Source organism: Tenrec ecaudatus, chromosome 2 (genome assembly GCF_050624435.1).
Source record: "Tenrec ecaudatus isolate mTenEca1 chromosome 2, mTenEca1.hap1, whole genome shotgun sequence".
In the NCBI taxonomy this organism is placed as follows: Eukaryota; Metazoa; Chordata; class Mammalia; order Afrosoricida; family Tenrecidae; genus Tenrec; species Tenrec ecaudatus.
Window position 1 is genome coordinate 224,911,336 of NC_134531.1, and position 15,020 is coordinate 224,926,355.

At 42.9% G+C, this 15,020-nt stretch overlaps 1 protein-coding gene and 1 pseudogene across 2 annotated transcripts; both read left to right on the forward strand.

The window, feature by feature from the left end:
• The first annotated feature begins 1,466 nt into the window (after positions 1–1,466).
• Positions 1,467–1,712, forward strand: LOC142441357 (keratin-associated protein 19-7-like). Of its 2 annotated transcripts, XM_075543383.1 has the most exons (2): positions 1,467–1,587; positions 1,648–1,712. In XM_075543383.1, exons 1-2 carry the CDS (start codon positions 1,467–1,469, stop codon positions 1,710–1,712), a joined length of 186 nt encoding a protein of 61 aa, XP_075399498.1. The 2 variants fall into 2 exon arrangements, with proteins under 2 accessions (XP_075399498.1, XP_075399497.1); XM_075543382.1 differs by having other exon boundaries at positions 1,467–1,712.
• Positions 1,713–5,868: 4,156 nt separating this feature from the next.
• Positions 5,869–14,105, forward strand: LOC142440526 (creatine kinase U-type, mitochondrial pseudogene; annotated as a pseudogene).
• Positions 14,106–15,020: the final 915 nt, after the last annotated feature.

A 15,020-nucleotide genomic window follows, 5' to 3' on the forward strand; every position in this document is an offset into this window, starting at 1 on the left:
AGCATTTAATAAAGGGAAACAAATGTAGTTAGAACTAGTGGAGTAGAGCGAGATGTAGTAAGGAAACAATCCTTTATTATTGGTTTTATTTCCTTTCTTCTTACAAACAAAACTTGGTCTTGTTGACTCCATTTTGTTTAATTTATGAAGTACATGTAAGTTCATTTATTACCTTGAACAACAAAAATGGAAGGGGTTATGGGAAGCAAAGTTTTTTTTAAGGGAAAAGTAATTTTATTTGTGTAGAAGCACAAAAATCATGGGAATTGTTTGATATTACATCACAACAGACCCTATTCTGTTAATACAATAACAAATGCTATTGCTATATTCAATTCTACAAGATGCGGGGTCTGGACTAAGGAGCAGCAAGAGCTTAAATGCTGCAATGAGGCAGTAGACTATGGGGACGTTAAGAAAGGTGACACCTACTGTCTGAAGTTGATTCTATGACTTAACACCTCCTTTATGCGTCCCAAAACATCAGCAAATAACTACCCTGACAAAGGATTTGGCACGATATATCATAGAAAATGATAAAACTCACATGCATGCTGAAATCGTAAATATCAAAAGAGTGTTATTGGAATTAGATTTTTGCCTTACTAAGGGAAAGATCTATTTTTGAAAGACCTTGGGCATTGAAAGACCTTGGGCATTGCAAGGGAATTTTATTTAGACACTCTTATAAGAGCAGAAAATTTTATCCAGCTGGCATGGCTGCACTCAGTTTCCCCCACCCTCCCCTGTCCCCCCAACAGTAGGGAAGCATAGTTCCTATTTATAATTGTATCTCTGACATCAGGCATGCTGTCTGGGGATCCTTGTTATCATGGACCCTCAAGTAAATTCCAAGAGCAACTCTATATGAGAAGAGTCAACGGATCCATAGGATTTCCAAGGCTGTCATCTTTACAGGAGAGGATTGACAGATCTTTCTCCCCCAAAGGTACTGGTGGGTTCAAACCACTGCCCTTAAATTAGCAGCCAAGTGCTTAATCATTGTGTCACCAGGGCTCCTTGGGATACAGTAGGTAGGTAATAAATATTTGTTAAATGGCTAAAATCAAGAATCAAAGATGCTGCGGAGAGGCTGTACAGAAAGAACAATTTCAACTGAGGAAATTGGAGGTGATTGACACTATGATGCGTGATTATAGAGCTTCAACTATGAGGGCCAAAGTAAGAGGGCTTTGAAGCCAGGATAATCACCCTGTGGAATCAAAGCTGTGCAGAAATCAAAAGAAAAACCACTTTAATGAGTGTCAAGAATTGTCCTGAAGTTTTGCCTAATAGGATGCATGAGATTTTTCCAGGTAATTTAATATGTGCAATCAGAATTGTGTAAGTCTGTGTGGTTTGCCCCACCCATCGCTGAGGGTATATAGAAGCCCAAGGGAGTTGGTGACAGTCATCCACTGGAAACTTGCCTTGATATTGGCAACAAATCTGTAGAACCTGACACCATGAGCTACTACGGCAGCTACTACGGAGGCCTGGGCTACGGCCTTGGAGGCTTCGGTGGTCTGGGCCATGGCTGTGGCTACGGCCTCTTCAACAGGCTGGGCTATGGCTGTGGCTACAGAGGCTATGGCTATGGACCCTTCTTTGGAGGTTATGGATTTGGCTCTGGCTCTGCCTATGGAGGCTACGGATATGGCTCCTGCCGCCCATCTTACTGCGGAGGATATGGATTCTCTGGCTTCTACTAAGCATGAGTTCATTCTTTGAGTCATGAAACTCCTTGTATCATCCTGATTTCGTTCTACTGTCAAAACGCTTTATCCTCTTTACCTAGTTTGGCAAGTCCAATAGACCTACAGAAATTGCTACAGGAGTTCTACAATCTACATCAAGACCCAGCTGTAGCCACATACCAGAAGCAAGGGGAGCCTTTCTCAGAAGATGATCTGGAAGCTAGCTCACAAATCAAGCTGCTCATCCCTTTCTTCCTTCCAAATTTACCATTTTGTTACCAACTCTTATATTTTAATAAACATATTTTAATGGTATAGTAAACTTGGTTTTCTTTCCACTGATTCATTTCTTGGATCCAAGACCCACAGGGCAGGGGTTGTGATTGTCCTTTCATTGATGTATGATTTTGTGCCCATGTCAATTCCTGGCCCACGTGAGGCAAAGAAGACTTAAGGATTATAAAGTTAGTCGTGCATGGGATTTATAAGATAGAATCAGTTTAGTCTGTCCAATAATTACTTGTGTTAGTCTTGGTACACTAGAGAAACAAATCCATGGACACACCTATGTGTATAAGGGAGGGGTCTATATATAAGAGCAATTGAACATGGATAAAACATCCCAGCCCTGTCCAGATCAAGGCCATAGTCCCATATTAGTCCACATGTCCATGTCAATCTATAAATTCCTCTTCAGACTCACAAAACACATGCAATGAAGCCAAATGCAGGACAATGACAAGCCAGTGAGTAGAAAGTCTTTGGAAGCATTGTAAGCATCTCAGCGCTGGCAGGGCTCTGTGGCTTCTCTGGCTTCAGAGGTCTAATTGCATCCATGTGGCTTGTTGTCTCCAATGTCTCCCATGAAGTAGCAGAGAGAGAGAGAGAGAGAGAGAGAGAGAGAGAGAGAGAGAGAGAGAGAGAGAGAGAGAGAGAGAGAGAGGTCTTCCGCCTCTAAGAAGGAAGTACAAGATTTCCCAGAATTCTCAGGAGAAGGCCATGCCCACAGAGAAATCTCATTGGCTATCTCCAGATGGACAGCCTAGACTCCACCCCTACACTCTTAATCCTTAAATTGATGCCAGATTAGGTGACTACCACAAACCTCTTCCTAATTTGGGGATCATGGTTCTCTTCCACACCTCTCCATCTCTGCTTGCTCCACTTCGTACACACACACACACACACACACACACACGCTTGCCCAGTCTAATTGAACATCTTTTCCTTTGGGTATAATTTTTGTTTGTTTGTTGATCTGAAAAAGCAACAACAACATAAAACCCCTTAACAGTGCTATATTTGAATCTTATTGGGCAGGGCCAGTAATATTAAAATCTCCTGAATGCACAGTTATAAATAAGTCACAACCTTCCATCTCTAGTGAAAGTATGTAATGTAAAACTAAAGTTTTCACTCCCAAGAATTTATCTGCCATTCTAACAAATGTGGAGCAGGACAGGATGTTGGGAGCACGCTGAAGCAGAGCCAGGCATGTTTGTTCAAATCGAGCCATTCTCTACATTTTCCTGTGTGCAGGTTAGGACAGAATGTCTTGCCATTTGTCAAGACACATAGGTTGACATTTTTTCCCCTTGCTCTTTAGGCAAGCCACTGGATGGGAAAAGATCTGTGCACCATGTAAAACCGAGGCGTGTGCACATGGACCCCGATACATGCACGTAAGAATAAGCAGCGTACTTAGTAATAGCTAAGGTTAGAGATAACCCAATGTCTATCAAAACATGGACTAAATGTATAAATCACAGTGCATTCTTACAGGAGAATACTACATGGCCAAGACAATGACCAAATTAGAGTTACATGCAACAGCCTGGATAAACTCGTATTGAGTGAAAGAACCATTAAACACAGATCCCATTTACTGAGGCTTCTAGAATGGGAAAACTAGATTATAGGGGTATAAGCCAGAGCAGTGGCTATCTTGAGGAAGCTAATATTTGGGAGGGAATCTGAGGGGGTTTCTGAAATGCTGGTAATTTCCCATTCCTAGACCTTGGGGTGGTTAATGGTGTTTTCTGTGTTATAAGACACTAGACTGTTAATTTATATTTTGTTTATTTTTCTATGTACGTGCTACATTTCAACTTAATTGATGAATTGAGTTGATGCATTCTCAGAGATTTGAAGAGTCAGCTAGGAACAGACAATTCAGATTGTTTACTAAACATTTTTTTAGTACCTACCATGTGTCTTTAAAAAAAGCAAACCACTTTCAGAGATCCAGGTAAAGACCAAGGGAGAGATTTGGAGTGATGCATAAGCCAATTGACCTCCAGGATGGCCAGCTGTCACTATCATTTGGGACCGAGGCATAGGACAGATTACCCTTTGGAATCCACATCAACACTACTGACAACCTAATTTCAGGCCTTAGAGGCAAGGATGGTGAGACTTCATTTCACATACTTTGGACAGTGTAGTGGTTACACTATCTCCTGTCAACTTGAAGGTATTAAGAGCAAAGTGCTAGAGGTTAGCCTGCCAATCAGGTCACAGCTTGATGACCTCTTTGGAGGCGCAAAGGAGATAAATAACCTATTGGAGGCAGAACCTAAGCTCTCTTTGCTACACCTTCCTGTTGAGGAGCCAATCAGAGAGCCAGAAGAGCCAGCGCTGAGATACTTCCACAGCATTGGATCCACAAGACTTTACATTCACCAGCCTGTGATCATCCTGCATTTGGCATCATTGCATGTGCTATGTGAGTATGAAGAGGAATTTATGGACTAGTATCAGACATATGGGCTAATATCATACTTATGGACTTGGCTTGGATGCTTTCTCAATATACAATTGCTCTTTGATATAAAACTTTCTCCTACACATAAAAAAACTTTCTAGGACATATGTGGGTTTCAAATGTCTAATACATAGCTTCTAGTGTGAAGCAACTGAAAATCTGGCACTCTATAATAGGAGTGCACATTGAGAAGCAGATGGTGAACTCCTGTTCAAAATGTAGGAGAGAATTAGTGGAGTCTTAGGGATTTAATTGTGTGCCCCCCCACACATGCATTGCAGATCTCAATCTCCATACCTGTGCTTAAGGAGCACTGGAGGTATAGTGCTGCTCAGTGACTGACATGCTGGTGGTTTGAACCCACCAGCTCTTCTGCTTCCATAAAGATGACAGCCTTGGAAATCGGCTTTGGGCAATTCTACTCTGTCCTATTGGGTTTCCATGAGTTAAATAGTTGAGATTTGTACCTGAAGTTACCGTCCCAATACAGAATGGGGTTCCTTGGTTATGTTAGCATGGCAGTATTAGTGTGTCTGTGGGCATTTCCAATCAATCTCCTTTGCAATATGAGAGCAGATTGAGCAAGCAAACATGCGTCAACAGATGCACCACATGAGGTCCAAGGAACCTAGGAACAGAAGCTGGAAAGACAACGCCTTCCCCAGAGGGGACAGCAAGAGAGAAAGAGATTTTGAGTTTTAGACTCCTGAATTATGAGAAAATGCACTTCCGTTTGTTCAAGCCGCCCACTTGTCTTTCTGTTATAGCAGCACTAGATAACCAGAGCAGGAAGTCATTCCTAATGTACATATGCCCCAATTTGGGGGAGGTACCCATACTTTATTGTTGTCTTAAATCACAGAAGTAACCGTACCAGAAGGAACAAGATCTAAAGAGTATTAAACTGTAATCTCAAAGCAAATCAAGTGAAGAAGCTTAGCTAGGAAACTAGCTTACCTTGATTATCTACCTTCTCTTTAGCCCGAATAGCATGTGTGTCTGCTCAGTGAGCACTGAATGTGCTTGCTATGAAAAGAGTCATCACATTCTGTTGACGATATTAGTAGAGATGGGTATTACTAGCAGAGAAAAGAAAACTAGGTAAATATAGATAGATCTTAATATGTGATTTCATGTCTAAGATTGCTTGAGGATAGTTTTTGAAAATTATATAGTAGGCTAAATTATTTTTTGGTAGATCAGGTAAAAAATTATTCTGTGAGTGTGAAAAATATACCTATTTGAAAGAAATTCACCTTTCCTTCAATTCATTTTTCTGTTCTGTTAAAGAGGCTTTCCGTTAGGTAAGTGAAGACATAAGGTTAATGTCCTTTGTGTTTCTAAAAAATATTTTTTAGTTAGGCAAAATTAATGATTTTCAAAGAGAGCCTTCAGTGTTGCAATAGCATGCCCAATGAGTTTTGGATAGCTGATCAGGGATTTAAGAAAATCTATGTTGATATCAAGCATTTCTCATCGTCTGGAGTAGGTCTGACAATGCACATGGAAAAACCATGACTTAGTAATAGGAAGCTACTCACGAGGGCTATAAACATGGCAATAAGAGCAAATCTTGGCCCAGTAGTTGCTTTTATGATGCCACTACAGACTATGATCTTCTATTTGACAGAAGAAATATACCACCCATGAACCTCTCTCTAAATCCAATGCCCCGGGAATGTTTGCTGAGATTTATCTTACCTAAGATAAGCTATACTTTCAAGGCTAGCAAAAAAATGTACTTCTATTCCTATCTCGCCAGTTAAATAGAATGACAAGCTCACTTCACACTGGAAGGAAGACCTCAAGAGCCACTCAGATGCCCCAGCAAAGGATGAGACTCCACATCATAACCCAAGATTTGAGGTCTAAAGTTTTATTATTATTTTGTTGTTTATTCATTCATTATTTTAAAAAATAAATCATTGAACAGTTTTTAACACTTCACACATCAATTGTATCAAACACATTTGTATATATGTTGCCATATAATTTTCAAAACATTCTCTTTCTATTTGAGTCTATGGTATCAGCCCCTCTTTTTTCCCACCCTCCCACCTTTGTAACCCCTAGATAAATGATAAATTATTATTTTCATATTTTACACTGTCTGCTGTCTCATTTCACCCACGTTTCTGTTGTTCATCCCCCTCTGGGGGTGGGGTTATGTGTTGATCACTTCCCCCTTTCTCCCCCTTCTCTCCCCACCTTCTCCTTACCCTCATGGTATTGCTACTCCCATTATTGTTCCTGAGGGGTTATCTGTCCTGGATTCCGTGTGTTGAGAGCTCTTATCTGTACCAGTGTTCAAGCTCTGGTATAGCAAAATTTGCAAGGTAGAATTGGCTTCTGATAGTGGGGGGAGGAGGGTGGGTGCAGAGAGGCAGCATTAAATAACTAGAGAAATGTGTGTTTCATCTGTGCTATACTGATCCCTAGCTGGCTCATCCCTTCCTTGTGACCCTTCTGTGAGGGGCTGTCCAATTGTCTATAGATGAGCTTTGGGCCTCCACTCTGACTCCCCTTGTCCACATCAATATAATTGTTTGTTTTGGCTCTTCTGATCCCTGATATCTGATCCCATTGACATCTCTTGAGCACACAGGCTGGTGTGCATCTTCCATATGATGCTTCCCTGTTAGGTGGCTGCTTGTTTAACTTCAAACCTTTTAGATCCCAGATGCTACATCTTGTAATACCCAGGCACCATCAGTTTTCTTCATCACATTTGCTTATGCTCCGATTTTGACTTCAGTGATTGTGTCGGGAAGGTGAGCATCATAGAATGTCAGGTTATTAGAATAAATCATTCTTGCATTGAAGGAAGATTTGAGTAGAGACCCAATATCTGTATGCTACCTTAATACTCAGCCTATAAATATATGTACATAGATCTCTATCCCCTCTGCTATATATTAATATATTTACCTACGTACACACCTGTATTTATACCTCTATAAATGCCTTTTACCTCCTAATTCTTTCCTCTATTTCCTTTTTCTTTCCTTCTGTCCCATTATCATGTTCAACCTTTATTCGGGTCTCAGTATTTCACCTTGGCTATATTGCACTTGATCAAACCCCACCAGGCATGCTACATCCTCCTCGCCATCAATTTTAGGTCTCTTGTTTGTTAGCTCTCCACTCCTTACTCCGTCCTCCCCGTCCCCCCAACCATTGGTCTCATTGTTTTCTCCTTGTTTATTTGGCCTATCTTATATAGATAGACATGGAAGAAGAAGAAGAAGAACCACCAGGGCCTACAAATAGTCCCAGGTCTGTTTGCTGACCCTTATGTATGTTTTATGATTGAGTCTGATGAAGTGCCAAACCCTGCCCTTTGTTTTGGGGATTCTTTTTAAATCATTTTATTAGGGACTCATACAACTCTTATCACAATCCATACATACATCAATTTTGTAAAGCACATCTGTACATTCTTTCTTTGCCCTCATCATTTTCAAAGCATTTGCTCTCCATTTAAGCCCTTTGCACCAGGTCCTCTTTTTTCCCCTCCCTCCCCACTCCCCCTCCCTCATGAACTCTTGATAATTTATAAATCATCATTTTGTCATATCTTGCCCTGTCCAATGTCTCCCTTCACCTCCTTTTCTGTTGTCCGTCCCCCAGGGAGAGGTCACTCGTAGATCCTTGTAATCGGTTCCCTCTTTCCAACCCACTCACCCTCTACCCTCCCAGTATTGCCCCTCACACCCCTGGTCCTGAAGGTATCATCCGCCCTGGATTCCCTGTGCCTCCAGCTCCTAGCTGCACCAGTGTACATCCTCTGCTCTATCCAGACTTGCAAGGTAGAATTCGGATCATGGGAGTTGGGGGGGGGGGGAGGAAGCATTTAGGAACTGGAGGACAGCTGTATTCTTCATCGGTACTACATCACACCCTGACTGACTCATCTCCTCCCCTAGATCCCTCTGCAAGGGGATCACCAGTGGTGGACAAATGGGCTTTGGGTCTCCACTCTGCACTTGTCCCTTCATTCACTATGGTAAGATTTTTTGTTGTTGTCGTTCTGATGATGCCTTATACCTGATCCCTTCGACACCTCATGATCGCACAGGCTGGTGTGCTTCTTCCATGTGGGCTTTATTGCTTCTGAGCCAGATGGCCGCTTGTTTACCTTCAAGCCTTTAAGATCCCAGGTGCTATCTCTTTTGATAGCTGGGCACCATCAGCTTTTTTCACCACATTTGCGTATACACCCAATTGTCTTCAGTGATCATATCCTGGAGGTGTGCACCCAATGATATGATTTTTTTGTTCTTTGATGCATGATAACTGATCCCTTCAGAACAATGTGATCACACAGGCTGGTATGTTCTTCCATGTGGGCTTTGCTGCTTCTGAGTTAGATGGTTGCTTGTTTATCTTCAAGCCTTTAAGACCCCAGATGCTATATCTTTTGGTAGCTGGGCATATTCAGCTTTCTTCTCCACATTTTCTTGTTCACCCGCTTTGTCTTCAGCGGTTGTGTTGGGACGGTGAGCATCATAGAACGCCAATTTAGTAGAAGAAAGTATTCTTCCATTGAGGGAGCACTTGAGTGGAGGCCCAATGTCCTTCTGCCACCTTAATTACTAAACCTATAAATATAGCACATACATCTATTTCCCCAACCTCATATATGTATTTGCATATGTACATGTCTTTATCTAGACCTCTATAAATGCCCTTTGCCTCCCAGCTCTTTCCTCTATTTCCCTTGACTTTCCTCCTGTGTTTGGGGGATTCTTCGGGGACTTCCTTTCTTTGCTCCCCATGCCGCTCTGTTGCATTCTCTTCGTTTCACCCCAGCGTGGGTGTGGTGGGTCAGACCAGACACAGTTCGCACACTGCATCTCCAGTGCTGTCCCCTGCAGAGCTCTGGGTCAGTGACCTTTAAAAATATCTGTTCTTGCTGATGGAGTCATGGACTGGTGCAAATAGCAAAGTGTTTAACTATGAACTGAAAGGGTATCAGAATCAAACCCACCGAGCGATGCTTCTGGGAATCTACTTTGGAGGATCATAGCCATGCAACCATGCATGCACTGTCTTACGCTTCAGCACATGGGGTTGCTTTAAGTTGGCATGGACTAGATGGCACCTGGTTTAGTTGCTGGAACCCAAATTAGTACTGATGCTGTACAGCCAACAAGCTGGGTTATGATCAAGTTCTGACCACTTAGGACCTTTTTGTCAGGATTGCTTGCAGATTAATAGTTTTTCATTAAAACGTGGGTAATAACCTACTTGCGAGTGTTTAGAAGCAGTCGAAAAAACACTATGCATTTTGCATATGCCCCTGATTTATTTGTTGTTTACTTATTTATTATTGTTTATTTATAAAATGAAGTCCTTGGATCATGAAAATGAAAATGGTTAAGTCCTCAGCTGCTAATCAACAGATTGATAGTTTGAATCTACTCAGATGCACTTTGGAAGAAAGGCCTGGTGATCTTCTTCTTTTTTTTAATCCACTGATGAAAAACCTGTGAAGGACAGCTGTAATGTGATACACATGGAATCACTATGAGTCACAATAAACTCTGAGCAACCAGTATACACAGCATCAATGATGAATCTATGTGTCACAGGCTGGATTATCTAGAGGATAAAACCAGTGAAGCTTATATTTGTGTGTATATAATAGATATACATATATATATATTTATAATGGGAGGCTAATATCAAGAAAATGGCTCACATAGTTGTAAAAGTGTTCTAGTTCCAAGTCAGGTGTTAGACTGGAGGCTTTTGCTGACTTTAATAGATGCTGGGGCTGGTGAACCCAAGATTTGGACGAAGATGACAAGATTTTGTCAGTAGAGACTAATGTCTTCAAAATTGTCAGGTACATGGCAAGTTGCTGATGACTTCAGAGTAGCCAGGCAATACAGTAAACTCTTGGCTCAAGTCCAAAGAACCAGCAGATGAAAGCTGAGAAATGTCTGTAATAAATTAAAATACCAGACCTAGTAAAAACACAAGTAAGTTTGTCGACAGCATCCACATATTGGAAGCAGGCCCAAGGAAACTTCCATTCCACTGATTGGATCAAGGTTGAGATCTGGGGATGCAGCACCCCTCCCTAATCCTCCTACAATTGATTGGCCGTGCTTTGCAAGACCCTTATGGAAGTTATTACATTGTGTTAGAGCACCTCTTAGGGGGTTACTTTGTCTTAACTACCAACCCAATGAGAATTGTGGCCTCTCCAAGTTGACACAAAGTCTTAACTATCACATTATGTAAAGGTAGCTTTTTCCTAACTGCTCTATTATGTCTCACTTATGTTTTAGAAAATATGTGGAGAAACAGTTGAATCTTGTTTGATTTTAGATCAAGTAACAATTGCGTTTATGATTTAGAATAGTGCTTTTGCATTAGTCAGTGTGTTAGTCTGAACTCTTAAATTTTAACAGAAGAAATTATTTATCTCTAGAGAAACAAATCCAGGGAGCCTCATATGTGTATAAGAAAGAGGTTTATATACAAGAGGAGCTGAATATTGAGAAAACATCCCAGCCCAGTCCAGATCGAGTCCATAAGTCCAATATTAGCCCATATGTCCAATACCAATCTATAAACTCCTCTTCAGACTCAAGAAACACATGCAATGGTGCCAAACGCAGGAAGATCACAGGCTAGTGGGTGGAAAGTCTTGTAGATTCAGGGGCATTGTAAGCATCTCAGCACTGTCAGGAATCTCCATGGGCTTCTGTAGGTCTGGATGCATCAGGGTAGGTCCATGTGGCTTCTCCTCAGGGATGTGTTGCAGGAAGTCAGCCTTGTCAGTAGAGAGTCTCCAAAGAAGTGAGCCAAAAGAAAGTCTCTCCTGTCCCCAAGGAGGAAATCCAGGAATCCCCAGAATTCTCAGGAGAAGGCATGCCCACACAGAAGCTTCATTGGCTAGGAACCAATGGACAGACTAGACTCCACCCTTTCACTCTTAATCCTCTCCAGTCCCAAATTGACACCAGATTATGTAACTACCATAGACAGGATAACTAGATTATGCTATTGTAACAGCAGCAGCAGCAAAACCCCAGATTCACCGTCGTCAAGTTGATGTCAACTCAGACTCACCCTACGTAGGTTTTCTGAGGCTGAACGATGTTATAGCAGCACAAAGCCTCACATGCTCGAATGTCAGTGGCTTAATCTAGTGAAAGACTTTTTGTCACTCATGTGTCAGGCTTATTCAAATCAGACAGCTCTCTCTAATAGAGTAGTTCAAAGACCTGCGCTGCTTCCGTCTTCGTGGTTGCTCTGAATGGCAACGGATGCATGGGCTTGTTCTCTTTCGCCCTCAGTGAACGCTCAGCCAGATGGCTCTGTGTGCGCAGAACGGAGGGCCCTGGTGCTCTTTCCCACAGTTTTTTCCTCAACCAGAAAGACTGTTTTTCCATATCTCAGAGGTCTGGAGACAAATGAAAAGAAATCCTTCTTTTAAAATTTAAGAGTTCGGTCCAAGGTCTGAATACAATGTCAAACCAGAAAGAATAAGAAAGAACTTTTTCCACTTTACATAACGTATGTAAAGCTTTATGGCTACAAATATTTTTCGATGCCAGGTTAGGATGGTATAAACTGTCTTCTTGGCATTTCAAGAATCAAATGGATATCCCTGTTAAAAAATGTGTCTGTATCTATACAGGCTTGAAACAAGCATTAAATTTAAAATTGTTTTTATCTTATAAACATAGAGAGTTGTTTATATTTCCAAAAGCTTAAATGATGCCTTCTTCTTATTTTTTGAACTTAGACTTTTAAAGAGACCTTAGAGATATAGTAAAAGGTCCCTGTTTGGTACAAGTAGTTTGCACTTGATGCTCAAGCTAACCATTAGAGACTTGGATCTACTCAGTGGCCCTATTGAGAAGTTGGAGACAAAGGCTTGGAACAGAGATAGAATTTAGTCCGGAATGTGAAGTTGAGAAAGATTTTATTGAGGCGGGGAAAGAACTCCCGGGAGGGAAGGGAAAGTAGAGAAAGGGAAGGTGCCTTCTTGAGCCCCCAGGCAGTTCTGAGACCCAACTAGTTAGGTCAGGGAAGTCGCACCTGGCAGGGAGGCAGTGGGACATATATAGGGCTTGAGCCAAGGACACATGTGCTGACAAGGGGGAAGGTCTTCTGGTGCTGCAGTTGCAGGGTCTGAGTTAGGATGTGGTCTGTGAGTAAATCCTCCTGGACCACTCAGGGAAGGGGCTGACAGACCCAGCTGAGAGATAAGCTCCCTGGAATGCTGGAGGCAGGGACTGCACAGTCCAGCTCTGGCCTTAAGAGGCTGGGGGAAGGGGCCACACAGTCCAGCAGGCTGTCTTTCAGGAGAGCTGGGGGAAGCGGCTGCATGGTCTGGCCCAGGCCCAACACCTATTTAAAAAGGTCTGACAATATGTTTCAGTAAGGATTACAGTTAAGAAAACCCTATGCAACAGTTCAACTTGGTAGCACAGGTATATCAAAGGACAGTATGTTTATGTCGAGTGGAGCAGCAATCAGGTCTGAGCCTGGGAAAGACGTCAAAGAGAAGTAAAAGATCAAAGTCCACTTGGTACCGCTCCCACTACAGCGGCTACAGCTTTCACTCCAGTCCCTGTTTCGGGTTCAGCCTCGGACCAGGCTGCACCCTTCCTCCCTGTCCCTGCCCTGCGCCTGCAGCTGCTCCAGGAACCCCAGTTGTCTGAGCTTCCGGTCATGGTTAGTCCCTTCTGTCTGCTGTCTGCCTGCCCAGGCCTCAAGTTCATGGCTTTGGCCGGAGCTGTATCTGTAGCCGCTGGGTTTCTTCTTTGCCCTGAACTTGTGCAAGCTGCCAATGAATGATGGAGGTTCTAGCCTCTGAGAGCCGAGTACCCAGACCTGGGAAAACACAATGACCGCATGGCCGGTCACTTGACCCCAGCGGTCTGTCTATACCCGGCTCTGCGACAAGACTACCCCCGCTGTTTGGACGCCGGCTCAGTGTATCCAGACTGGAGTGGACAACTCTGGCCACCTCTTCATCAAGACTGTGGGCATGGTGGCTGGAGATGAGGAGGTCTATGAGATATTTGCTGAGCTGTTTGACCCTGTAATTCAAGAATGATACAATGGATATGACCCCCGGAATGATGAAGCACCCTACAGACCTGGATGCCAGCAAGAATCGTTCTGGCTACTTTGATGAGAGGTACATCTTGTCCTTGAGAGTCAGAACCAGTCAAAGGATCCTAGAACTTAGCCTCCAGCCTGCACTCGGTGAGAAGTGGACAGTGACGCACTGAGTGGCCACCAGGGTGATCTGCCTGGATGTTACTATGGGCTCAGGGAGGTGACCGAGGCTGAGCAGCAGCAGCAGCGCCCTGATGACCACTTTCTGTCTGATAAGGCCATGTCCCTTTGCTGACTGCAGCAGGAATGGCTCGAGGCTGGCCAGATGCTCGCGGATGCGGGCACAACAATGAGCAGAGCCGTGTGATCTGGGGGAATGAAGAGGATCACACACGGGTCGTCTCCATGGAGAAAGGAGCAACATGAAGAGCGTGTTTGAAAGATTCTGCTGAGGCCTCAAAGCCGTGGAGCAGCTGATCCAGGATCGTGGCCGGGAGTTCGTGTGGAACGAGCGTTTGGGATACAAAAAGTGGCGCACTGAGATGGCTGCGTGAGCCGGTGTGTTGTCGTGGTGGCAAAACCAGTTCCCCATCTGCCACAAATCAGGAGTTTTTGTCACACATTGTTACACAGGCTTTTTAGAACCTCTAAATAGCTTGATTAACAGTCTGACCTGGTGGAATGAACTCCAAGTGTACTGTGAGTCAACATTTTCATCCATTTGGGAAGTTGATTGGATGTCCAGAATGAGGTTTGTCATCAATCTATATTTCACCTGTTTGAAACGAGAAAACTTGAGTACAATTGGGTTCCCCCCCCCCCGCCCTATAATGCTGTCCTTGTAAGTTGTGCTCCACATCAGAACAGTTTCTGTGTGTGTCATTTTTCCCCAGCAGGATACAAACTTTCACAGCTGCATGGTGTTCTCTTAAATCAGCCATCACAAATACAAGGTTCAAGCAAAACTGTTTTTACAAGAAAATTCACTGTGACCAGAAAGAACCTTCCCAGGCGACACCACTGGGTGCACTAACTCAGAAAGAATTGCTCAGTGCTCACCTAGCAGGAAAAATGCATGCTATTACAAAAGCTCTGCTCCACCCAGCGCAAGTTTTTTGAGCGGGGGTGGGGTTGAGTACCCCATTATATGCTACTTCCTCAAGTTGTTGAATGTCGACTGGTTATTTTTGGTACACGTACTCTGTGTGTTCTTTCCATCCTCTCTTGGGACTTGCTCCATCATTCAATGTTTTGTCCATAGGATCTTTCAATATTGAAATTTTTCTTGAGTTCTTTCAGTTTAAGATATGCAAAGGGTGCTCTTCCTTTTTTGGTTTTCTAACTCTAGGTCTTTGCACATTTCATTAAAATATGTTCCCTTGTCTTCTCAAGCTGCCCTTTGAAATTTTCTATTTAGCTCTTTGACATCATCATTTCTTCCATTTGCCTTAGCTACTCTAGGATGAAGA